The sequence below is a fragment of the Heptranchias perlo genome, chromosome 40 (genome assembly GCF_035084215.1).
Source record: "Heptranchias perlo isolate sHepPer1 chromosome 40, sHepPer1.hap1, whole genome shotgun sequence".
Lineage (NCBI taxonomy): Eukaryota > Metazoa > Chordata > Chondrichthyes > Hexanchiformes > Hexanchidae > Heptranchias > Heptranchias perlo.
The window spans coordinates 9,032,184-9,057,126 of NC_090364.1; the positions used below are offsets into that span (position 1 = coordinate 9,032,184).

General features: G+C 46.2%; 2 protein-coding genes across 3 annotated transcripts in view; both read right to left on the bottom strand.

Annotated features, from left to right (window-relative positions):
- The window catches only part of LOC137305422 (cytochrome P450 3A24-like), a 32,229-nt gene extending 13,132 nt beyond the window's left edge, over nt 1-19,097 (bottom strand). Inside the window, exons 1-9 of the mRNA XM_067974250.1 lie at nt 18,930-19,097; nt 16,874-16,927; nt 16,527-16,690; nt 13,461-13,557; nt 12,187-12,239; nt 9,168-9,267; nt 7,834-7,947; nt 3,512-3,600; nt 2,193-2,341 (exon numbers count right to left, since the gene is read on the bottom strand). Coding sequence (XP_067830351.1) covers nt 2,193-2,341; nt 3,512-3,600; nt 7,834-7,947; nt 9,168-9,267; nt 12,187-12,239; nt 13,461-13,557; nt 16,527-16,690; nt 16,874-16,927; nt 18,930-19,097 — 988 coding nt within the window. The remainder of the gene's footprint in view (nt 1-2,192; nt 2,342-3,511; nt 3,601-7,833; nt 7,948-9,167; nt 9,268-12,186; nt 12,240-13,460; nt 13,558-16,526; nt 16,691-16,873; nt 16,928-18,929) is intronic.
- Nucleotides 19,098-22,607: 3,510 nt separating this feature from the next.
- The window catches only part of LOC137305369 (BAR/IMD domain-containing adapter protein 2-like 2), a 51,676-nt gene continuing 49,340 nt past the window's right edge, over nt 22,608-24,943 (bottom strand). For both annotated transcript variants that reach the window (XM_067974207.1, XM_067974206.1), the window contains exon 14: nt 22,608-24,834. In XM_067974207.1, the coding sequence (XP_067830308.1) occupies nt 24,759-24,834 (76 nt within the window). In that variant the 3' untranslated portion in view covers nt 22,608-24,758. The remainder of the gene's footprint in view (nt 24,835-24,943) is intronic.

Sequence of the window (24,943 nt, forward strand, 5' to 3'; positions counted from 1 at the left end):
CGAATTAAAGTCAAAGGAACCCAGAGCGCAATACTCTCGGACTTTGGCCTGGGTTTCATCGCTGGTTCTCCAGTATCTTTTGCCCACAGGAACGAGAACATACCGAGGCAAGTCTGGAAATAATTAAATTGTTCTGATGTGGCTTGGGCTCCGTCAGTGTCTCGGTGACTAAATGCTCACAGAGCAAGAAGGTCCCAGGAGCGATTCCCCCTCCTTCCCCTTGCACTAGCTGAATTCAGCTTCGATGGAGATTGAGGTGCTACAAAAAGCACTCAATATCCATCAGCCAGGGAAGGAGGTATTCAGCCAGTGTTCTGATGCTGATCACTATCAGTGAGTGTGGATATTGAGTGAGGACAGAATCAGGCTTGACTTTGATGTTTCCTAGAAGCCCGTTGGCCTTCACTGTGAATTCTCACGCATGAAGAGTGTTTGAACCAAACACTCTGGTTTTGTAAAAATCCCATTTTTTGATCCCTGCATTTAAAAACCGCTCCACACATTCACAAGTGTCTCACATCGAGTTACATCGAAACTACAGCAGAGGAACAGGCCATTCGGCCCAACTGGTCTCTGTCAGCGTTTGTGCTCCACACGAGCCTCCTCCCTCCCTACTTATGTAACCCTATCAGCATACCCTTCTATTCCTTTCTCCCTCATGTGCTTATCTAGCTTCCCCTTAAATGCATCAATGCTATTCGCCTCAACTACTCCTTGGGCTGTGCGTCCCACATTTTTACCACCCTTTGAGTAAAGAAGTTTCTCCTGAATTCCCTATTAGCGACTATTTTATAATTATGACCTCTAGTTTTCGACTCCCCCCTCAAATGGAAACATTTTCTCTACATCTACCCTATCGGTATCTTACAGGTCACCCCTCCGCCTTCTCTTTTCTAGAGAAGAGGGTCCCAGTCTGTTCAGCCTTTCCTGATAAGGATAACCTCTCAGCTTGCCCAAGATCACATTCCCTCAGTGCAATTTGTGACGTTCAAACAGCCTACTGATGCTCACTGTCTTGGCTCCATGATGAACGGAGAGTGCCCATCTCAAAAGAAAATACACTGTCCCACCCAGCTGAGACAGGTCATTAACCGACGAGTGCCACTTCCATCATGGGGCCCAGCCATTCAAATTTGCTGCTTTGGTTTGTTTTTTGTATCTTCGCACTCTTCCCTTGGAGAACAGCGTGAAGCAGCGGAAGGATTCGCGGGCTGATTAACGGTCTGAGGTGAAAACTCCTTCCCTGGCCGTAACCATCTTTATCCCAGCTGACAGGGTGGGTTAGTCCTATACGGCGGGAGGGTCTTATGGTCTCCCACAACCCATACGATGAGTGGGGGCCACCCATACCCACCGGACATGAGGATCCCAGAATTCAGAGCTCCAGTCTCCACTCGCCAGGACTGTCTGGAGTGGGGCTCGAACCCCGCACCTTCTGACTCAGAGGCGGGAGCGCTACCACAGAGCAAAAGGCTCACTCCTCATTAGTTTGGTGATGCCTGCTTACGTTGTCCAGTTTTAAGAACACTGTATCCCCTTATTGAACTATTAGCAGGACTCCAGAACTTGCCTCTTCCTTTAGAATGTACCTGTACATCTTTGCATTCCCTGTACAGAGATGTCATTTCCTCTGTCATTCAGGAATTCTTGTAGTTATGGGAACACTAATCCGAATGAGATTCTTTTTAATAACTGAAGTTTATAAGATATTAAGGGGAACAGATAGGGTGGATAGAGAGAAACTATTTCCGCTGGTTGGGGATTTTAGGAGTAGGGGGCACAGTCTAAAAATTAGAGCCAGACCTTTCAGGAGCGAGATTAGAAAACATTTCTACACACAAAGGGTGGTAGAAGTTTGGAACTCTCTTCCGCAAATGGCAATTGATACTAGCTCAATTGCTAAATTTAAATGTGAGATAGATAGCTTTTTGGCAACCAAAGGTATTAAGGGATATGGGCCAAAGGCAGGTATATGGAGTTAGATCACAGATCAGCCATGATCTTATCAAATGGCGGAGCAGGCACGAGGGGCTGAATGGCCTGCTCCTGTTCCTATGTTCCTATAACTGGGAACACTACTCCTGCCTATTCCTCTTTAGAGCACAGACAGCCATCAACCATCAACTAAATGCACTGACGTGTTGCTAAGCAGCCAGTGTAGGCCTTGTACATGTTGCATATACATTACCCACATGTCACGGAGATGGTGGAATATCTATTGTGGGCTCGAAGCAGGAGATCCCAGTAATGAATGAATGCGTGACTCCCGCTGCCCTGTTTGTTAACATCCAGATCGAAGACCGACATCATAAGGACATTCCGAGCATACTGGGCAAATAACCTTTAAAAAAAAGAGACCAAACATCAAAGTAGAGGGACCTGGGGATGCATATTCACAAATCTTTGAAGGTGGTAGGGGCAAGTTGATAAGGCGGTTAAGAAAGTGTATGAGATACTTGGCTTTGTAAATGGGGGTATTGAATACAAAAACAAGGAAGTCATGCTAAACCTTTACAAATCACTGGCTGGGCCTCAGCTGGTGTATTGTGTACAATTCTGGGCCTCACATTTTACAAAGGATGTCAAGGCCTTGGAGAGGCTGCAGAGGAGATTTGTTGGAATGGTACCAGGGATGAGGGACTTCAGTTATGTGGAGAGACTGGAGAAACTGGGATTGTTCTCCTTCGAGCAGAGAAGGTTAAGGGGAGACCTAATAGAGGTATTCAAAATTATGAGGGGTTTTGATAGAGCAAGTGGGGAGAAACTAATTCCTCTGTCAAGTGGGTCGGTAACTAGAGGTCACAGATTTAAAATAATTGGCAAAAGAACGAGAGGGGAAATGAGGAGAAATGTTTTCACACAGAGAGTTGTTAAGATTTGGAATGCACTACCTGAAAGAGTGATGGAAGCAGATTCCAGAGGAACTTTCAAAAGGCAATTGGACATGTACTTGGAGAGAACTAATTTGGGGAAAAAGCTGGGTTGTGGGACTAAATTGGACAGGTCTTTCAAAGGGCCGGCACAGGCACGATGGGCCAAATGACCTCCTTCTGTGCTGTAAAATCCTATGATAAGAAAAAGGTCCCAGTTTGATAAGGCTCATTATCTTCAAAAAAAGTGTCCCCAATGGCTCTGTAAGTAAAGGCACTGCCCAGTGTGAGTATTAAGCCAAAGAGACAAAAAAGATCCCAGCTTTGTTTCCCAGTTTATTGATCGGAGCCAGTGAAGTCTCAGGCGTCCACAATTGGCCTCAACAGCCCTGCATTAAAGAAGAAAAGAAATCAGCCAGGACCATGGGAGTGGGCTGCAGCAGGTTAGATCGTCCCTCTCACACTTTGGGGAGTTATTTTGACCTAACCCGCCCGGCGGGAAACTAACGGGCTCGGACTGGCTGCCCGTTTTACACCCGTCCCGATTTTTACTCTCCATTGTAAATGTAAATAATGCAATGGTACTCTCATCCCAAATATAAACTGAGGTCCAAAAGTTGTGCAAGATGAATTGTACTCACTCTCTCACAGTGACAGGCTTGCCCTCTCTGTAGGATTTTCCAAAGTGTTGCACTAGGCCATCAGCATTTGTAACCACAAGTGGAAACATCTGAAAAACAGGTAAAAGGGCCATCCAGCAAATGAGAAGAGCAAGGAAGGATCATAAAAAGCAAGAGATCGGGGCCATCCGCAAAACCAGGATTGGGGCCACCCGCAAAACCAGGATTGGGGCCACCCGCAAAACCAGGATTGGGGTCACCCGCAAAACCAGGATTGGGGTCACTCGCAAAACCAGGATTGGGGTCACCCGCAAAACCAGGATTGGGGCCACCCGCAAAACCAGGATTGGGGCCACCCGCAAAACCAGGATTGGGGCCACCCGCAAAACCAGGATCGGGGCCACTCGCAAAAACCAGGATCGGGGCCACTCGCAAAACCAGGATCGGGGCCACCCGCAAAACCAGGATCGGGGCCACCCGCAAAACCAGGATCGGGGCCACCCGCAAAACCAGGATCGGGGCCACCCGCAAAACCAGGATCGGGGCCACCCGCAAAACCAGGATCGGGGCCACCCGCAAAACCAGGATCGGGGCCATCCGCAAAACCAGGATGGGGGCCACCCGCAAAACCAGGATCGGGGCCACTCGCAAAACCAGGATTGGGGCCACTCGCAAAACCAGGATCGGGGCCACCCGCAAAACCAGGATCGGGGCCACCCGCAAAACCAGGATCGAGGCCACCCGCAAAACCAGGATCGGGGCCTCCCGCAAAACCAGGATCGGGGCCACCCGCAAAACCAGGATTGGGGCCACCCGCAAAACCAGGATCGGGGCCATCCGCAAAACCAGGATTGGGGCCACCCGCAAAACCAGGATCGGGGCCACCCGCAAAACCAGGATCGGGGCCACCCGCAAAACCAGGATCGGGGCCACCCGCAAAACCAGGATTGGGGCCACTCGCAAAACCAGGATTGGGGTCACCCGCAAAACCAGGATTGGGGCCACTCGCAAAACCAGGATTGGGGCCACTCGCAAAACCAAGATTGGGGCACCCGCAAAACCAGGATTGGGGACACTCGCAAAACCAGGATTGGGGCCACCCGCAAAACCAGGATTGGGGTCACCCGCAAAACCAGGATTGGGGCCACTCGCAAAACCAGGATTGGGGCCACTCGCAAAACCAGGATTGGGGCACCCGCAAAACCAGGATTGGGGTCACTCGCAAAACCAGGATTGGGGCCACCCGCAAAACCAGGATTGGGGTCACCCGCAAAACCAGGATTGGGGTCACCCGCAAAACCAGGATTGGGGCCACCCCCAAAACCAGAAGTGGGGGCCACCCGCAAAACCAGGAGAGAGGGGCTATCCACAAAACCAGGAGAGGGATCGTCCACAAATCCAGGAACAAGGGGCCACCCACAAAACCAGGAGCGAGGGATCGTCCACAAAACCAGGAGCGAGGGGCCACCCACAAAACCAGGCCACCTGTAAAACCAGGCGATCGGGACCATCCACATAACAATCTCAGGAGTCTATTCTTCATAATTCTTTTTCAATAATATCGTCATTAGGATCCCTTTAAAAATCACTAAGAAGGTTTGGCCTAGCCCATCTGGAACAGCCCATTGTTTAGATTCACGTACAGGACTAACCTCCATTCAACCAGCCTTTAATTTGTTTTGGAATGATTCAACTGAGTCCATATTTATTGGGTCAAGTGACAGTCTACAGCAACCAAGTCCACATTGAGTGCACTGAGTGATAGTCTATACCAATCACTCACATTCACTACACAGTGATAGTCTGTTCTAACCAAGTCCACATTGACTGCATCAGGTGACGGTTTATTCCATGGACTAAAAAGTGTAAAGCAAGAACTTCTTAAATTGCACTAAGCCTGTACGTATTCCTTTGCTTATCGTGTCAGTACCAAGCACTGTCCCGTCAAGTATATGATGGGTTAGATGCAGAGTAAATCACCCTCTACTCTGCCCTGCTCTAACTATAACCTGGGTGTAACATTAATTTTCCACATCAGCCATCCTTGTGGGCTATCTGAGCGAGTTTGGTGCCGTGGACCCATACTGACTAGAAAGTTGATTTGAGATATGGGACCCGTGCAATCAGAAAAAGCAAAAGCAGTACGAGCTGCATTCAAAATCAGGCCTCAGAGGCACCAGAACAGAGTACTAGCTCCACCGTACCTGAGACCACACCTTTAACTTTTTTTTTGTACAATATATTTATTGCCTCTCTAACTCAGCCTGATTTTTTTTAATTCATTCATGGGACGTGGGCGTTGCTGGCAAGGCCAGCATTTATTGCCCATCCCTAATTGCCCTTGAGAAGGTGGTGGTGAGCCGCCTTCTTGAACCACTGCAGTCCGTGTGGTGAAGGTTCTCCCACAGTGCCGTTAGGTAGGGAGTTCCAGGATTTTGACCCAGCGACGATGAAGGAACGGCGATATATTTCCAAGTCGGGATGGTGTGTGACTTGGAGGGGAACGTGCAGGGGGTGTTGTTCCCATGCGCCTGCTGCTCTTGATCTTCTAGGTGTTAGAGGTCGCGGGTCGGCCTAATTCAGTTAGCAGCACTTGTGTCCCTGAGCCTGATGACTGTGGATCAAGCCCCACTTCCAGGACTTGAGCACATTTACTCTGTGAACAGTCCTCTTTGCGTCTTGTCAGGTGCAGCCTCTGAGTCAGCAATCTCAGAGGGCTCCAGCCAATCAAGAATCCACCCCTTTTCTGGAGGCACTCGGAAACAGCGGTCAAACAAATTCTCTACCCTTTGACGCTGGACTCCCAAGAGTCTGCCTGACTTACGTCACCTGCCGCGTGAATGAAATAGAACAACACCTCGGACAACCAGGTGTTAAGGAGCCACCTCTCACAATGCCACTAGTTTGAGTTTATAAAGAACTGTCCCCTCGAGATGGCCAACACTTCAAATGATTATTGTGTGAGCTTAAGCTGACTTGTGATCTTGAGGAAAATCTGATGGACAAACAGAATGGTTTCAGGCTAATGGCTTACTGTTATAAAAGCTTTGTGTGTGCAGCCTCAGGAGTTAACCCCTAATCTAGTAGTACAGAATTATTACATTATTAAATCCAGCTTACAAACCCAATGTAGCAGAATCACTCAGTTCAGTCATGATCTAACGGGTACTTGCTGGTATTAAGGGATTATAAGATATTAAGGGGAACAGATAGGGTGGATAGAGAGAAACTATTTCCACTGGTTGGGGATTTTAGGAGTAGGGGGCACAGTCTAAAACTTAGAGCCAGACCTTTCAGGAACGAGATTAGAAAACATTTCTACACACAAAGGGTGGTAGAAGTTTGGAACTCTCTTCCGCAAATGGCAATTGATACTAGCTCAATTGCTAAATTTAAATGTGAGATAGATAGCTTTTTGGCAACCAAAGGTATTAAGGGATATGGGCCAAAGGCGGGTATATGGAGTTAGATCACAGATCAGCCATGATCTTATCAAATGGCGGAGCAGGCACGAGGGGCTGAATGGCCTACTCCTGTTCCTATGAATATCTCTAAATTTATCATACTCAAACTGGCAGTTTTTGTGGGGAATGGACAGTGCTTCCTTAATTTTCTCCCCTTTCAACACTTTCTTTCAAGTTATTTGTTTGAGGTCTCTGGTTAAGGAGAAGAGGGTCTGAAGAGCCCTTGGCCCAATTTTAATGGGGGGCGGCGGCGGGGGGGAGGGAGGAACGGTGCACCCAAGCCCCAAAGCGGACTCAACCGGAAACAACTAAGAGTTTGAAGCCTGGATGATTCCCCCAGACTCCCTTAAGAGCGGTCCCCGGCAGTCAGGTGAGTGGTGAGGGGATGGGATGAGGGCGGGGGAGGGGGAAGCCTGCTCCTCCTGGCCCACAAGGAAACCTCAAAATAATACTTAAAAACTTACCCGCCTGGGCCTCTTCCGGCCCACGATTCCCCTCCTAAGAGGTGTAGCCTAGTGAAGAAGCCATCACTGCTCCCCCGCTCAGTCCTCCAACTAAAATTGGAGTCAGGTCCCGATGATGTCATTGGGACCTGACTGAGTTGGAGGATCTCCATATGTAAAGATGGATTCCGCTGCCTTCCTGTGCGGGTGCCCCATTCGCCTGCTCAAAAAGAGGGGCAAGTCGCTGCCCTTATTTTAACTTCCTCTCCTGTCTGGTTTCCGCCAGGTAAGGGGAGTTAAAATAGGGGCCCTTGTGTTTCATCAGGAAGCTCCAGAGGAAAGGGTTTAGCAAAGGGTCAGTGCAATGCCTGACTGACAGGGCAAAGGTGTGAACGAGCAAGAAGCGAAATCTCGGGGAATAGGACGCAGCACAAACCTGTCTCAGGTGGGTGGAACCGAAGCCTGGTGTCAGGATCTGGTGAATTCTCCGCCAGTCATTGTCATCCGCCTGAAAGAAACTCTCACTGAATGGGTACTGAGATCGGTGCGTCTGAGGGAGAAAGGGGAAAGTGAAAACAAAAATTGAATCAGAGAGATGGAGAAGAAAGAAATGAAGAGACCATCAAAGTGAGGAAGAGTGCGTAAGAGAGTGCACGCATGAGAGACAGAGTGAGAACAGGAGGGAGCGAGAGACTCATTTTATTCAGCATTTCTAATGACATAAAGAAGAAAGGATGATCTTGCATTTATATAGCGCCTTTCACAACCTCAGGATGTCCCAAAGCACTTTACAGCCAATTAATTACTTTTGAAGTGTAGTCATTGCAGTTAGTACTGAGGGAGTGCTGCACTGTCGGAGGTGCCGCCTTTCCGATGAGACGTTAAACCGGGGCCCTGTCTGCCCTCTCAGGTCGACGTAAAAGATCCCATGGCACTATTTCGAAGAAGAGCAGGAGAGATCTCCCAGGTGTCCTGGCCAATATTTATCCCTCAACCGACACCTAAAAACAGATTATCTGATCATTTATCATATTGCCTGTTTGTGGGATCTTGCTGTGCGCAAATTGGCTACTGCGTTTCCTACATTACAACAGTGACTACACTTCAAAAAAGTACTTAATTGGCTGTAGAGCTCTCTGGGACGTCCTGAGAAAGGTGCTATATAAATGCAAGTCTTTCTTTCTTTAAAAAGGGTGGAAAAAAAACAGCCAAAGCAGTCAATTTACGCCAGTTGGACTGGTGTGTTAGAGTAGTGTACTCACTAATCGATGAATACTTTTACCTCCTGACGTCTGGCACATGGGAAACCCCCTCCTCACCATCTTTTTTTTTGAGAATAAAATTCCATTGCTCCATTCTTGCTGCACATCTCAGGAAATTTCTCATTCCCGGGCCAGAGATTTTGCAGCCATTAAAGTTAATGGATAGAAAACCACAGGCTGGGAGTGTGGTGTTTTCCAATGTGTGCTCCCAGCATGTGCCAGGAGAGCAGGAGGACCCCAAGAAGTCAAGCCACCTAATATCTCTCCTCGACTTTCAGATCTTGACTTTTGATGTATTGCAATTCCTCTAAAGTTACCGATTCAGCTCAAAACCGCCAAACCATTCCACACATCTTAGAAATCAATAGCCTGCCCTTTCACCATATGTAAAGTTCCGGAGGGCTGGACTGATAATACTGCCCGAGAGTCAGAGATAGGAATTCCCCATGAAAGAAACATTGGGAGCACTGGGGAGAGGGTAAGTGAATCACGGAAAGTCTTAACTTACTCTTGCGTTGCTGAATATCTCACAATGATCTTCAATAAACACCTTGTGGATAATTTCGGTGTCAGTGAGCACAAGGAAAGCTTGGCGTCCCAGGTACAACCTGTTTGTTTTTTGATATTAAAAAAGCACATGGTTTAATTGAAGGAAAGAAATATAAACACAGGCTAAATAGTAGGAAGGGGCATTGGTGGCCCATAGCATTCTTTCACTGAGTCACAGAGTTTGGCTTCCTTCAAAGCCACCTTTGGAACGAGCCCTGGGAGTCCATGCTCTCAGTTTGTCAAGGGCACGTGGGTGAGATCGAAACAGGTGAGAAAATAAGGGCCAGGTACCCATTAGGCAAGTTTGGCGATCAAGGTATCTACACAAGCAAAATCAGCCCTTCAAAGAAGAAGAGGATGGTTAAGGAGAGATTTAATCGAGGTGTTCAAAATCATGAGGGGTTTTGATAGGGGAAATAGGGAGAAACTGTTTCCACTGGCAGGAGGGTCGGTAACCAGAGGACGCAGATTTAAGGTCATTGGCACAAGAACCAGAGGGGAGATGAGGAGAATTTTTTTTACGCAGCGAGTTGTTCTGATCTGGAATGCGCTGCCTGAAAGGGCGGTGGAAGCAGATTCAATCGGAACTTTCAAAATGAATTGGATAAATAACTTGAAGGGGAAAAGGTTGCAGGGCTATGGGGAACGAGCAGGGGGAGTGGGACTAATTGGAAAGCTCTTTCAAAGAGCTGGCACAGACCTGATGGGCCGAATGGCCTCCTTCTGTGCAGTATGATTCTATAAAGTACTGGAGGAGAGAGAGAAGAAAACACAAAACATGATCACAAAGAACGCTGGTACAATTGCAGAGTTAAATATCAATATAGCACTAGGAAGAGACATTGCCACCTCTGTAAGTTTGTGTTGATTGAGTGCCATTGGCATTACAAATAAACCAATCCATTTCACCTGCCATCACTGCGCTATGCCAAAGAGAAAAACGGAATTTGGACATTCCAGAATCAAACCATTATAACTTCTCCAACTCCTGCTCCCCCCTCCCCCCCCCCAAAATCACTGCAATCATTTGAGAAATTCTTCAACCTCCAATGGCTTTGCCCATGGTAAGTCAGTCTAGGTCTCAAGTCCCAGTATGAGGCTCAAACCTACAATATTTTGACACTGAGCGGAATGCTACACACTGAGCCAATCTGACACACATAAAAGAGTTTGATGTTATAGTTGTATATGCGTATTCCAATGAATGTTCACCAGTCTACTAGGGAAACACAGGGGGCACAGCCACCCAACCCCCACCAAAGTTAATAACCCCTCCCCATCAATACATGATCATGAAGTCCTAAACACTGGGCTCATGCAATTTTGTTAAGTGTCTGCCCTCACCCATCAAATGCCCAATGGATCCCAGCACCCAGACTGGCAGATGGCAGGAGGCTGGCTACAAGGATTCAGCAGAGTCATTTCCCCCTAAAGTTTTATCAATCACACAATAGAAACATAGAAACATAGAAGATAGGAGCAAGAGTTGGCCATTCGGCCCTTCGGGCCTGCTCCGCCATTCAAAATGATCATGGCTGATCGTCTAACTCAGTACCCTGTTCCCGCTTTTCCCCCATATCCCTTGATCCCTTTAGCATTAAGAAATATATCTATCTCCTTCTTGAATATATTTAATGACTTGGCCTCCACTGCCTTGTGTGGTAGAGAATTCCACAGGTTCACCACCCTCTGAATGAATTTTCTACACAATCTCCTAGAAATTCCCATATTTGTATGTACAGACCAAGCAGTAACATTTAGAACATACAGAAGCATAGACAAAGTAAAGACCATTCAGCCCATCATGTTCGCTCCTTTGACAGGCCGTGTACAATCTACTCTATCGTGGACTCTACCCATCCATTTAATCTCCTGAGGTAAAGTTCGACAGAAATGGTCCCAGATCCCCAAGGGTAATGAATTAAAACTCCACAATATTTATTGATCCTCACATCTCCACTGTTCAAACTTAGCCTCCTGTCCTGCTGAGAGGGGACAAAATGGAAAAATTGACTTGTGTGCCTCGAGCTCTAAATTTCTCCGCTGCAAAAACAAACTTCAGCATTTTTCAACTATTCCTCTGTTTGGTTTATGATCAACTAAAAAAACAAGTTGGCCATCCTCATCTTGATACATTGGAGTTTAGAAGAATGAGAGGTGATCTTATTGAAACGTATAAGATCCTGAGGGGACTAGAAGGGGTAGACGCTGAGGGGATGTTTTCCCTTGTGGGAGAGACTAGAACTAGGGGCCACAGTTTAAAAATAAGGGGTCTCCCATGCAAGACGGAGATGAGGAGAAATGTTTTCTCTCGGAGGGTCGTGAGTCTATGGAACTCCCTTCCCCAGTGAGCGGTGGAGGCAGGGTCATTGAATATTTTTAAGGCTGAGTTAGATAGATTCCTGATTAACAAGGGAGCCAAAGGTTATAGCAGGTAGACGGGAAAGTAGGGTTGAGGTCGCAATCAGATCAGCCATGATCTTATCAAATGGCAGAGCAGGCTCGAGGGGCCGAATGGCCTACTCCTGCTCTTAATTCGTATGTTCGTAACAGAGGGTAGTGTCATGTCAAATGACTGCTATTCAGTAGCACTGGCTGCTGGGCTATTGAGGACCTTGTCTGCTATATCCTCTTACGCAAAGGAACCAGTGCATGTAGGAAAGGGAAGTCAAACAAAAATAGTCTCTACATTCTTTTCACCTTTTAGTGCCTCTCCATTATCTCACCGATGACCTTTTCTATCATCTAACAGATTCCAATTAAGCAGTTGAATCATTCAACTCACTTACTCCCATTTTGTGATTGGTGTAACGGCTGATTCTCTCCTTTTTCCAAACTTACTAAAGTGCCCGTCTATCTTTCCGTTCCGATGAAGGTTGTACGCCTGAAATGCCAATAACCTGACTTTTCTACTTACAGATGCCCACTGACTTGCGTATTTCTGTTTTTTTATTTCAGCTAAGTACAAATTGTCTTACCCCCAGATATTGCCAAATGTGTTGTAGCATTCCAGGTCTACAATGTGAATGTCCTGCAGGTAAGAAAAGGAAAATTTGGGTTACAGAGCATGAGAACAGTTGACCGCACTGTCCTGCTGTAGGAGCCTAAGGCCTACAGCAGCGATGTTGTACCTCCCTCCAGACGAGCTGACCCAGAGACAGCATCAAGAGCCACAAGCAAGCGTAAAGCCCCCCTCCCTTGCCTCAATTACTGTGGGATCATTGTCATGGAGGAAAATTCCTAACGTGTGCTTCTTTGTAAGAAACAGTCGGAAGAAATCTAGTCCTGCTGAGGTTCCGATAAACAGAGACACCATTGCAGCTGGCACCTCCGACCACTAGTGGGAGTCTCAACTGGCAAAGCTGTGTCAGAGGCACAGGAGCTTGGAAGGGGGGGAAAGTGATTGGGAAGATAAACATTTTTAAAAATTCATAATAGCCTTACGGTGGTGTTGGTGTTTCTCTAAAATTAGCATTCCTCTCTGTACACACACACACATATAAAAAAATACTTTATTTTGGAGGTTGACTGCAGCATACTTCAATCTTCTCAACGTCCTCAAGGAGGTCCCAAGTGCTCACAGGTTGAAGCATCCCCTGGATAACTGATGAAAGAGGCTTAAGAGGCTGCAGACTGAAGGCATAGTCCTCCTAGAGTCACACAAGTCCAGATTGATTCCTGGGATGAGAGGGTTGTCCTATGAGGAGAGATTGAGAAGAATGGGCCTATATTCTCTGGAGTTTAGAAGAATGAGGGGTGATCTCATTGAAACATATAAAATTCTTAGAGGGCTTGACAGGGTAGATGAGGAGAAGCTGTTTCCCCTGGCTGGATAGTCTAGAACTAGGGGGCATAGTCTCAGGATAAGGGGTGGGAGATTTAGAACTGAGATGAGGAGGAATTTCTTCACTCAGTGGGTGGTGAATCTTTGGAATTCTCTACCCCAGAGGGCTGTGGATGCTGAGTCGTAGAGTATATTCAAGACTGAGATCGATAGACTTTTGGGCACTAAGGGAATCAAGGGATATGGGGATCAGGTGGGAAAGTGGAGTTGAGGTTGAAGATCAGCCATGATCTTATTGAATGGAGGAGCAGGCTCGAGGGGCTGTATGGCCTACTCCTGCTCCTAGTTCTTATGTTCTACGTTCTTACAAGTCACAGTGGAGACAAAACTCTGGATACTCCACGTATGCTATTGCGTGCTGATCTGACATCTCCAGGGCCTTTTTTTTTCTTCTGTTTAAATCCTCACCTTTCGGTAGATGTATGGGATTGACCCAAGGAATAGCATTGGTGGAGGTCCAGGAATACACAGTTCCTTAAACAAGCTGTAGGGCCATGTCGCATATCTGTAACAAGAGGACAAGGGCAATGAGACAGATTAGCCTTCAGTGTCTCACAACCTCATTCAGAATGGTGATCTCCAGGGCACAGTGTAACCTGTGTCCGAAAGAGGAACAGAGAAAAGAAATGGAACAAAGAAAGAGGGGAAAAAAGATTAAGGTACAATAAAAAATAAATATGAGAAGGAAAACTCACTGAAGAGTCAAAGAGTTGGAGAGACTCCATAACAAGGACTGTGGAAGAAACAGGTTTTGTTGGGCTGAATACTCATCCCATTTGTAGGGTCCTAAATAAATCCCCAGACAGTGAACCAACTTGTAAAAAATGCCCTCAAGCAGCGCTCGCCCTACCAAAATGGGTACCAATACAACCGAGAACTCTTTTCACACCTAGCCTTGTCATCAGAGTACAGATAACCCAGGCTGACACAAATGTGACTCACAGCCCCAGGGGGAATCTGGAGAGGTTATCTCTGGAAACAAAAGTCAGTCTCATTTTTAAAAAAATGGTAAGAAACATTGAATCAATCACCATTCTTTTTTTTGGTTTCACTTTATGATATCCCATGGTACTGCTCACAGACAAAAAGCTTTAAAAAATTGGGCCTGTGTCTCACTGTAACTGTGATGTGGAGATGCCGGTGATGGACTGTAACTGTGTATGCTTCCTTTCCCATTCTTTAATTCTTGCTCGCTCTCTCTCTCTCTGTATGGTTCTCACATATTACAACAGATGTGTAGTATCCTGGATTTAGTAATAAGCTGGCAGCGTGTGACATCAGAGCAGATCTAGAATTATGCAGAATTTACAGCTCAGAAACAGGCCATTCGGCCCCACTGGTCTATGCCGGTGTTTATGCTCCTCATGAGCCTCCTCCCACCTTACTTCATCTCACCCTATCAGCATATCCTTCTATTCCTTTCTCCCTCATGTGCCTATCTATCTACCTTCCCCTTAAATGCAGCTATTTGCCTCAACTGCTCCTTGTGGTAGCAAATTCCACATTCTAACACTCTGAGTAAAGATTATCACAGCAGTTCTATGGTCTCCTGGATACAGTAATAAGATACCATTTTCTCCGTCACCTCCAGCTCTCATTTTCCCATTCTTCCCTCCCCAACCCCCACTTTCTGTTAAAAAAAAACAGCAAAATAATCTCTTTTAAATAAATCTAGATAATCTTGTTATGGTATGGTTAGAGTTGCTACGGCAACAACAACTTGCATTTATACAATGCCTTTAATGTAGAAAAACATCCTGAAGTGTTTCACAACAGAGAAGATGAGCCAAGGGGAGATTAGGAGGGACTATGAGCTTAGTCAAAGAGGTGGGTTGTGAAACTTGCTGGGAACATTGTTTTCAGCAGATGTACATCTCCACAATGTTACTTTACCTGATCTCATTTCCTTGCCTGGGAGAAAGAAACGTACTGAGGCCAGAGAACTGGGCTCGGTCGTGTTGCTAAGCGAGTTAGACTGTCTGAACTGCTGACATCTCCCCAGTCTCTCGTTACATTGTCAGAGGCGCGGCCCATTGCCTAGAGGCTAACTACCTCTTCTACTGATTGTTTATAACGCGACAGGCTAATAAGGTCCTGGGCTCTGTCCCCCGTCTTGACCGAGTTAGCTGATCTCAGTCAGTGTGGCAGTATTGTCAGCACCCCTGGGCTGAGAAGCTGAACAAACAAATGTCAGGCAGGGTTCCTGCTTATGAAAGTTGCCCGGGTCAACATTCCTCCCTCAACCAACACCACAACAACAACAACTTGCATTTATATAGTGCCTTTAACATAGTCAAACATCCCAAAGCATTTCAATGGGAGTGTTATCAAACAAAATTTGACTCCGAGCCACATGAGGTATTAGGACAGGTGACCAAATGCTCGGTCAAAGGGGTAGGTTTTAAGGAGCGTCCTCAAGGTGGAGAGAGTGATAGAGTGGCGGAGAGGTTTAGGGAGGGAATTCCAGAGCTTAGGGCCTGGGAAGGAACGGCGATATATTTCCAAGTCGGGATGGTGCGTGGCTTGGAGGGGAACGTGCAGGTGGTGGTGTCCCCATGTGCCTGCTGCCCTTGTCCTTCTAGGTGGTAGAGGTCGCGGGTTTGGGAGGTGCAAACTGACGGTACAACCACCAATGGTGGGGTGAAGGAAATAGGGGATGCACAAGAGGCCAGCATTGGAGAAATGCAGAATTCTCAGAGGGTTGCAGGCCTGGAGGAGGTTACAGAGATAAGGAGGGGCAAGGCGATGGAGGGATTTGAACACAAACCACCAAAAACAGATTGCCTGGTCATTCATGATGGCTCACCAAGGCTTCTTCAACAGCACCTCCCAAACCCGCAACTTCTACCACCTAGAAGGACAAGGGCAGCAGGCACATGGGAACAACACCACCTGCACGTTCCCCTCCAAGTCACACACCATCCCGACTTGGAAATATATCGCCATTCCTTCATCGTCGCTGGGTCAAAATCCTGGAACTCCCTTCCTAACAGCACTGTGGGAGAACCGTCACCACACGGACTGCAGCGGTTCAAGAAGGCGGCTCACCACCACCTTCTCAAGGGCAATTAGGGATGGGCAATAAATGCCGGCCTCGCCAGCGACGCCCACGTCCCATGAACAAATATAAAAAAATAAATGCCACTGACTCCTTTAAAAAAAAATTGCTCAGGCATGTGCACTGTTTGACCAGATTTAGCTGTGATGCCCCTGTGGTTGAATAGCCTGCAGACACTCACTACCTTGGGGCTCATGGATAAAGAACGGCCTCTTAGGTGAAGTCGCAGCATCTGTAGAAATGCACCCCCGGTGTGAGTTCCCATCTCAAGAAGCGGAGCAAAGTGGAGGGACAAAAGAGAACGGGGTGGGGTTGACAGAAAGCGAAGGAATGAAATGAATGGATGAAATAAAAAAATCTAACATTGTGAGGCGGAGAAAGCGAGAAAGGGTTGGGAGCCATCGGTCAGTACTTACGCGACAAACAGCAATAGCATCAGCGCTCTCCAAAACCAGGGGTTTGACGTGAAATCGCACAGAAATAGCCAGGACTCCGAGCTGACGAGAGGAATCACCCAGGGAGGTAGCAGAAATTCTTGGATGAGGTCCATTAGAAAGCCTGAAACCAGTGCCAAGAAATCCTGCTGCATAAATAACAGCTGATTCACTCAATACTCACGGGTATATCTATTGATTACACGACTTGTTGTGCCAAGAGCTCAGCAGGTATTGAAACATGTGCGTTTTATGTGGTGATGAGGGCTTAAGTTCCTGTCTAGTTCGAACTGTTAGTGTGGTATCAGTGAGCTTACGCGATACAATACCTGGATCTGCTGGCCTCCAAAGGGAGAGCTTGCGTTGTACGCTTGGCTCTTCTTCTAACGCAAGGCGTTAAAACAGAAATACTGAAGATTCAGGACCAGATATAGTGCCCAAGGACAGGGAGAGGCTCTGTTTACGCAGCAGCTGTCTACACAAATTAGTTTTGAAAGTACAGCTGTCCCACATCTGAATGTGCTGCCTCCCAGTAATGTGAATGTACTGTGTTAACAGCTCAAACATTTTCACCTTTAACCCTACGGCTCCTGCCCCCATCACCGACCCCGACCACCCAACACATTTATTTTCTCTTCCTTTTTAGAGTTGGCACGGTGAGCAGTGTCCCGCGGCCTCTGAGGTTTTCTACACAGAGGGTCATTAGGTCGTGGAACGCCCTCCCAGAAACAGTGGTGGGAGCGGAGACCGTTACAGCTTTTCAAAGGGAAGGGGATGAATATTTGACAAGGAGAAGCATTAAAAGGGAAGGGGAGAGGGAGTAAGTGGATGGCTCGCTCTGAGACCCAGAACAGGTGCAATGGGCTGAATGGCCTCCCTCTGTGCTATAAAATCCTATCAATCCACGACCTGCTGTCAAGCCTCTCCCAATCCCACATGACATGTGGTAAGTGTGGCATACTTAGGAGGAACAGGTGACTTTGGACCTATGGTTCCCAAAGCTGTCCACCACTGGGGGTTTTCCTCACCTCATGTCTGGGTCTGTTGTAGACTCATTGATAGAGATTGATTGCTATGAATAAGCAATAACTACATCATTTTTGTATTTTGTGACTACCAAGATGGTGGAGGCAAACTAGATGGACCCTAGTCTTTTCTTGTCTAGCAATTCCTAGGTGGCTCTGTTCCTAATCAGTATGAATGGCACTGGCTATCTTTCCCTTCCATGTTAGGAAGAACAAATGTTGCCTTCCACACCAATGGGCAGAACCCTAAGGCTACTTGTTAACTTATAACTGACTGGAAACCAAATGGAATCCAAACAAATTGACATAGGAAGTTTCTGGTTGATGTTTTCACGTGAATGTGTCAGCTTGGCTCAGTTGGTCGCACTCTCGCCTCCGAGTGAGTAGCTTGTGAGTTCAAACTGTACTCCAGGTCTTAAGCACATGATCTTAGGCTGACACTTCCAACAACATGACCAACTTGCCTTTTGTATACTGCCGATAACATGGAAAATATCCCAAGGTGCTTCGCATATCTGTGACCAGTGAAGGTACAGTACGTACATCAGTCTAACTCTACCTTTAAAACTATTATTCCGCTGCTTTGTCAACGTAAACAGAATCCAGTACATAAGAGTTATTAGACACCCTGTTAATGGGAACAATTAGCATGGATCTAATCTTGAACAATAAAGGGCTGTAAATTGTAGGATGGAGGGAAGGCAACGGAGTTGCTGGTAAAGGATGGGTGGCAGATGCAATGAAATGAGTAGCACAATCCTTTGTGTGGAGTGATGACACTCAATGAACAGTGTTGTGTTGTGTTGTTTGGAACAGATCAGCATTGCAGTGAAGACAGGGTAAAGTACATATGGAAGAGGCACTCAAAATTAACCACAAAACACCAGTTTCCAAACGTATTGTGGTAACACAGAAATAAAGATTGCTGTTGTTTTATTTACTCATTAACACAGGATTTTTTTTAAACAGTAAATTACTACAGGAATGTATCAGGAGAAAGGGAGGGGTCAACAAAATGAAAAAGGGCACGAGAGGAAGTGTCAAGTCTCATTGCCACGATGGCACTACATAACCCTTAGAGTGATAACTCTCCCAATTGACTTCCCTTTGAACAGTTGAAGAACAATTGGACAGTGATTGCAGCCATACCTTAGAGAGATTTCAGGGCTTTCGAACATCATGAGGTAAATGCCTGGTCCCCAACCGCCAGATGGTTTAAATCTGTTCGCGATGTTCCGAGCTCATTGTGAGATCATTGCGGTGTCCTTGCCATCAAAACCACTGCATTATCCTGATTATATTATGACATCAAGGTACTTGAAAGGCTTGTCTAAAAGCGAACATCATCACCTAAGAATACGTGCCAGCTTGGCTCAGTTGGTAGCATTCTTGCTTCTGAGTTAGGCGGTAGGTTCAAGTCCCACTTCAGTACATAATCATTGATGTCATTGTGTAGATTCCTTAGTTGTGTTGCATCCTCCACTGCTGTCCAACCTCTACTGCATTGCACCAAACTCATCGGAGACATATTTGACAATTAGTCTCTGCATCCTGACACAAATAAAGATAAATGTAAGGAGTCTTACAACACCAGGTTATAGTCCAACAGTTGGACTATAACCTGGTGTTGTAAGACTCCTTACATTTGTCCACCCCAGTCCATCACCGGCATCTCCACATCACAAATAAAGATAGACACACACACTATGTTGATATTTTATTGTAAAATGCACTGTACAAGTAACCACAACATAGAGTATTACATTTTCTACAATTTCTTCATATCGGAATTTTCTAACTTTTATTTTAAGAGTGTTGAATGCACTGATAAATTACAATTAAAAATAAAATATAAATGACATTTTTACGAGGCTTTTTGCATTAGTTCATATTCTTGATTGTACACCATATTGTATAATTGATAGTCCATTTCACCAAGGATTACAACTGCCACATTACCAAGCCTAAACTCATTAGAGTCCGTGTGCATGTGCTTCTGACACAAGTCAAACCAAATTCGAGCCCTACACTGGGCCCCTGCAGGTTAACTTGGAAATGCACAGATTTTGCCCAGTTTCGATCTTGGTTCTTGAGCTATCGATTGAGGAATAAATGCAGCACCTGAGCACAAAAACAAAATGTCACACTGCTAATATACGTCACCGTTCTCCGCAACCTGCCATAAATTTCCCTCCTGTCAAAGCGGGTGCCATTTGTGACTGGAACCATAGCAACGTAGGTAGTTTAGTTACCCCGGCGATCTGATGGTGGGGCTCGATGGTCTGTATTGGTCTAGTGCACGTGTGTCTTCCTGGGTAGCCTGGTGGCAAATGTCAAGTCAGGTTTCCCGCGTGGTATCGGTCAGCTACCAGTCCCTGGAGACGATATGGTCATTATCCGTAGAGAAGCAGAAGATTTGCCCATGATCCCCAATTCTCGGGAGAGTTTGTGTGGAGATGGTTGGGGACTGGTCGTTAGCTTTGTAAACGACCAAAGTCGCAGGATCTGAAGCCAAAACCAAACTATGTGGGGGGATGGGAACTCAAGGACCAAAAACACATATAGTTCTTTGAGGCCCAGCTCTCTAGTACCCGAACATCCCAGCGCTAAGGTTGGCCTTGCTATTAGTTACGAAATCCTATTACAGCTCGTCGGTCTGTACGCAAGTGAGAGTACTGGCAAAATGGACCTTTATCACTTCATGCCTACTAGCGACATGAAGCTCAAACATGGCAAAGAACAGACAAAGAGCTCCATGCTACAATGACATTGTACCTTCCATCACAACCCCTGGATATCTCTTACTCAACATTTCCATTTGCCATGCTGCCTACAACGGGTACGGTTTTACATTAGAACTCATGTCCTCCTGGAACTGGATTGGACTCGGGCTCATTTTACTAAGGACCCTCCATCTAATCTGTCTGAACTGGTTTTGAACCCTAGCCCCAGAGATGAAAGAACAGCATGGCTCCCCAACAAGAAATTGGAGCCTTCAGTAATCGGTCCGAGCTGGATTTGAGAATCACAGGAGCTGCGAAACTGAAAAAAGAACTGGTCCCATGTCAGTATAACATTTTGTATCCAGCACCCTCGGGGCTCAAAATGTCATCAGGAGGGTATATTGCCTTGACCCACCCTTCACTCAAATCAACCTGCCCTGGTCAAGTGAGTCTGGATATATCTGAGTTAGGCTAAATATAATGGATGTTTTTTACCTGGGGAAAATGGATGTTGGATGGAGAGAAATTAATGCCATTATCGGGCATCAAATGCATCCCATGAGAACCAACTGGCCTCATCACAGTGCTACTAACAGTGAGCATGACAACAACAACTTGCATTTACATAATGTCCCAAGGCGCTTCACCTGATCAAAATCAGACAAAATTTGATACCGCGCCACGTAAAGAGCTATTAGGGCAGGTGACCAAAAGCTTGGTCAAAGAGGTAGGTTTTAAAGACCGTCTTAAAGGAGGAGAGTGAGGTGGAGAGGTTTATGGAGGGAATTCCAGTGTTTAGGGCCTAGGCAGCTGAAGGCACGGCCGCCAATGGTGAAGCGATTAAAATTGGGGATGCGCGAGAGGCCAGACTTGGAGGAGCGCAGAGATCTCAGAGGGTTGTAGGGATGGAGGAGGTTACAGAGATAGGGAGGAGCGAGGCCATGGAGGGATTTGAAAACAAGGATGAGAAGTTTAAAATCGAGGCTTTGCCAGACCGGGAGCCAATGTAGGTCAGCGAGCACAAGGGTGATGGGAGAATGGGACTTGGTGCAAGTTAGGATACGGGCAGCAGAGGTTTGGGTGAGCTCAAGTTTATGGAGGGTGAATGTTGGGAGGCTGGTCAGGAGGGCATTGGAATATTCATGTCTAGAGGTGACAAAGACATGGATGAGGGTTTCAGCAGCGGATGAGATCAGTACATAGTCTAGGGCATCCTAGAGAAAGCTAGATAACCACATGAGGGAGAAAGGAATGGAAGGATATGCTGATAGGGTTAGATGAAGAGGGTGGGAGGAGGCTCGTGTGGAGCCTAAATGCCGGCATGGGCCAGTTGGACCAAATGGCCGGTTTCTGCTAGAAGAGGGTAAACATTGGCAAATGTGCTGAAAAAGGAAAGAAAAATGAAAATAAAAAATGGAATCAAAACCCAGAACCCATAAACATGATTTTTTTTGGCCCACATATTTTCAAACTTGGGTCCACTGACCCTAGGGGTCTGTAAGGAGGGTCCGCAGTGTCATTGGATTTCTGATCATCTGTGGCAGGACATACTACACATTGCAAACACAACACCTCAAGAATCCTGTATCCTAGATTTTCTCTCTCAACTTAACCAATACTTTATTTCTGTTGTACACTATTAAATCAGGTTTCTGGAACAATTATTACCCTTTCCCTTTGGAAGTTTGGACGGGGGGTCCCTGGGTGTGCGTCAATATATACTGGGGGGAGGAGAGGAGGTAAGGCAGGAGTGGGTCAATAATTACACCAGTTCAAGGAGCAGGCCAACATTTGCAAGGGTTTCTGGGAGAGTGTTGACAATTGTACGGGTTTGCCAGGAGTCTGCCAATCTTTGCAGAGGCTCCCTGGGACTGTGCCAATCTTCACAGGGAGCCCACTGCACTGAAAAGTTTGAAAACCACTGGATTAGTCCATAATATCGCAGTGAGGAAAGAACTTCCAGCACTTTGCTAAGAAGCAAAAGAACTTCGTGCCGAAAAGTCCAGGGTAACTCTCCTCAACCTGGGCCAGTGGGGCAATGGATAACATGTCTGACTACGGATCAGAAGATTGTAGGTTCGACTCCTAACCTGGCTCGAAGGCTTCTGCAAACTTTTTCCCGGCACGGAAACAATGGGCCAAATGGCCTCCTTCCATGCTGTAACCTTTCTATGATTAATGTAAGGAATCTTACAACACCAGGTTATAGTCCAACAGTTTCATTTGAAAATCACAAGCTTTCGGAGGCTTTCTCCTTCGTGACGAAGGAGAAAGCCTCCGAAAGCTTGTGATTTTCAAATAAAACTGTTGGACTATAACCTGGTGTTGTAAGATTCCTTACATTTGTCCACCCCAGTCCATCACCGGCATCTCCACATCATTTCTATGATTAGTACTCATCTCCCAACTGAAGAAGACTACAGGGAGAAAGAAACTTTCTACAAAACTAATTGACAATTAAGTGTTTCCCCCTAAAATTTTAGTTCTATTTTCCTGTGTAGATGTGTGAACCCGAAGAAATAATGGACAGAAACAACTAAATGGTTCATACCATCTCTTATTTTTGGTGCTTTCACTTCTATATATGTGTTGAAGGTTTTAATCTAAGGCTACACTATATTATTAATAGCCTGCTGTTCACTCTCACATTACTTCCCTGCTTCTCCTTTTTAGTCACCTGACTTTTCTTCATGTGTTTTCCCTCTTCCAAATGTGCTGACTCAGGGTACAGTTCCCATAGATGCCAGCAGCCTTCGAGGTGCCAGCCGTGGCTCAGTTGGTAGCACTCTCGCCTCCGAGTCGGAAGGTTGTGGGTTCGTCCCACTCCAGAGCACAAAATCCAGGCCGATACATCAGTGTCGTACTGAGAGATCGCTGCACTGCTGGAGGGGCCGTCTTTCAGATAAGAAGTTAGGTTGAGGCCCCGCCTGCCCTCTCAGGTGGACATAAAAGATCCCCTGGCACTATTTCGAAGAAGAGCAGGGGGGTTCTCCCAGGTGTCCTGGGCCAATATTCCCCTTCAACCAACATCACTAAAACAGATTATCTGGTCATTATCACATTGCTGTTTGTGGAACCTTGCTGTGCACAAATTGGATGCCATGTTTCCTACATTACAACAGTGACTACACTTCAAAAAATACTCTGTTGACTATAAAGCGCTTTGGGATGTCCTCAGGTCATGAAAGGCACTATATAAATGCAAGTCTTTCTTTCTCTCTCTGGTACCTCGCCCAAGTTACCTTTCTTCATGGGAGAGACAAGTGATGGTTGCCAGATCATTTGTCCCTGACAACCATCACAGACACACCCAGTCCTGTCCTCACCCCATGTCTGCACTTTCTAACAAGAGCCACTCAATTGATTTTTCTCCCCCTCTCTAGCCCAGCGATAGCACCTCTACCCCCTTCCTGTCTAACATCAGCTAACACAACACAGGCAGGAATGTAAACTGAAGCCTTCATGAGCTGTAGGACTTAGAACTAGGTACAGAATTAGGCCTCAGTGCATAAAACTGATCAGCAGGTTGCAAAGGTCCTCTCTGGGCCAAGCCGAAGTCTCTCCATCCTCTATCTCTCTCTGTCTGGCCAAGCTTCTTACTTCCCGTCAAGGCTTCTAGTTCTTTCCAAGTCGTCAAACACAATCGCATTAATAATAAAAAAAAAAGAAGCCTCTCTCTGGTATTAAGGAATGGATTTTTAGTTGAACTCTGTGGCAAATACTCTTTCCCATTATTCCGAGTCTCAGACCCATCCCATTTCACAAAGCACCTCCCACTCTTAGCTCCAACATAGGGCAAAGTTCCTTTGACGTTCTGGAAGATGGAGATTATCTAACGTAACTCGAGTACATTTCTCCGCCAACCTAGGCCCGAGGGGACAATCAATGTGCTCTCAGGCAGTAATGAAAGTTCCCGCTTTTATCGGGCCCCAGGAATCGTTTGGTTTTGGCAATCTCAGCAATTCTTTATCTTCACTTTAATCGGGAACTACGTACCACATCCGCCACCGCTGTAGAGATGGGACATTGCATCCAGAATAGTAAGGGCTGTGTTCTACTTCACCCACTGGAATGTTTTAATTCCCAATATCAGCCATCCATCTCACCTCTGCAAGCAAGATTGCCCAGTCCATGGTAGTTAATGCTGTGCACTTGTGTTCACTGAATCAAGAATCACGGATGAATATTCTTAACAGACTTCGACAACATTCATTTTCTATAATGTAGCATCTGTAAATACCTTGTTAATAATAAATTCCTAATGACAAGTATCATGAAGTCGAAACATTAAAACAATTCTTAATTAACGGCCTTCCCTGCATAAAACTGGATTTTCTTTTGACGTCTAAATGCAACGGCAGTCTCCAAAAAGTTTGAAAACAAATCAACAGCACCGATTGTGCTCTCCCTGGCAGTTTAAGGTGCAATTGGATTTGTTTTTTTTAAAGGTCGCTGCATCAGCTATTTTATCGTATCAAGGGAGTCGATCGGTCGTTGGTAACAGTAGGCCGGAGCTTCACAGTGGCAAAGGGATTGGTTCCCCTGAGAGATTAAAAAAAAAAGCAAAAAAGAGTTTAACAACCATTCCCATTCTCACCCCGTTCAAGTTCATAGTCTTCTGAATTCCCTTTGGGATTTACAGCATAAATCT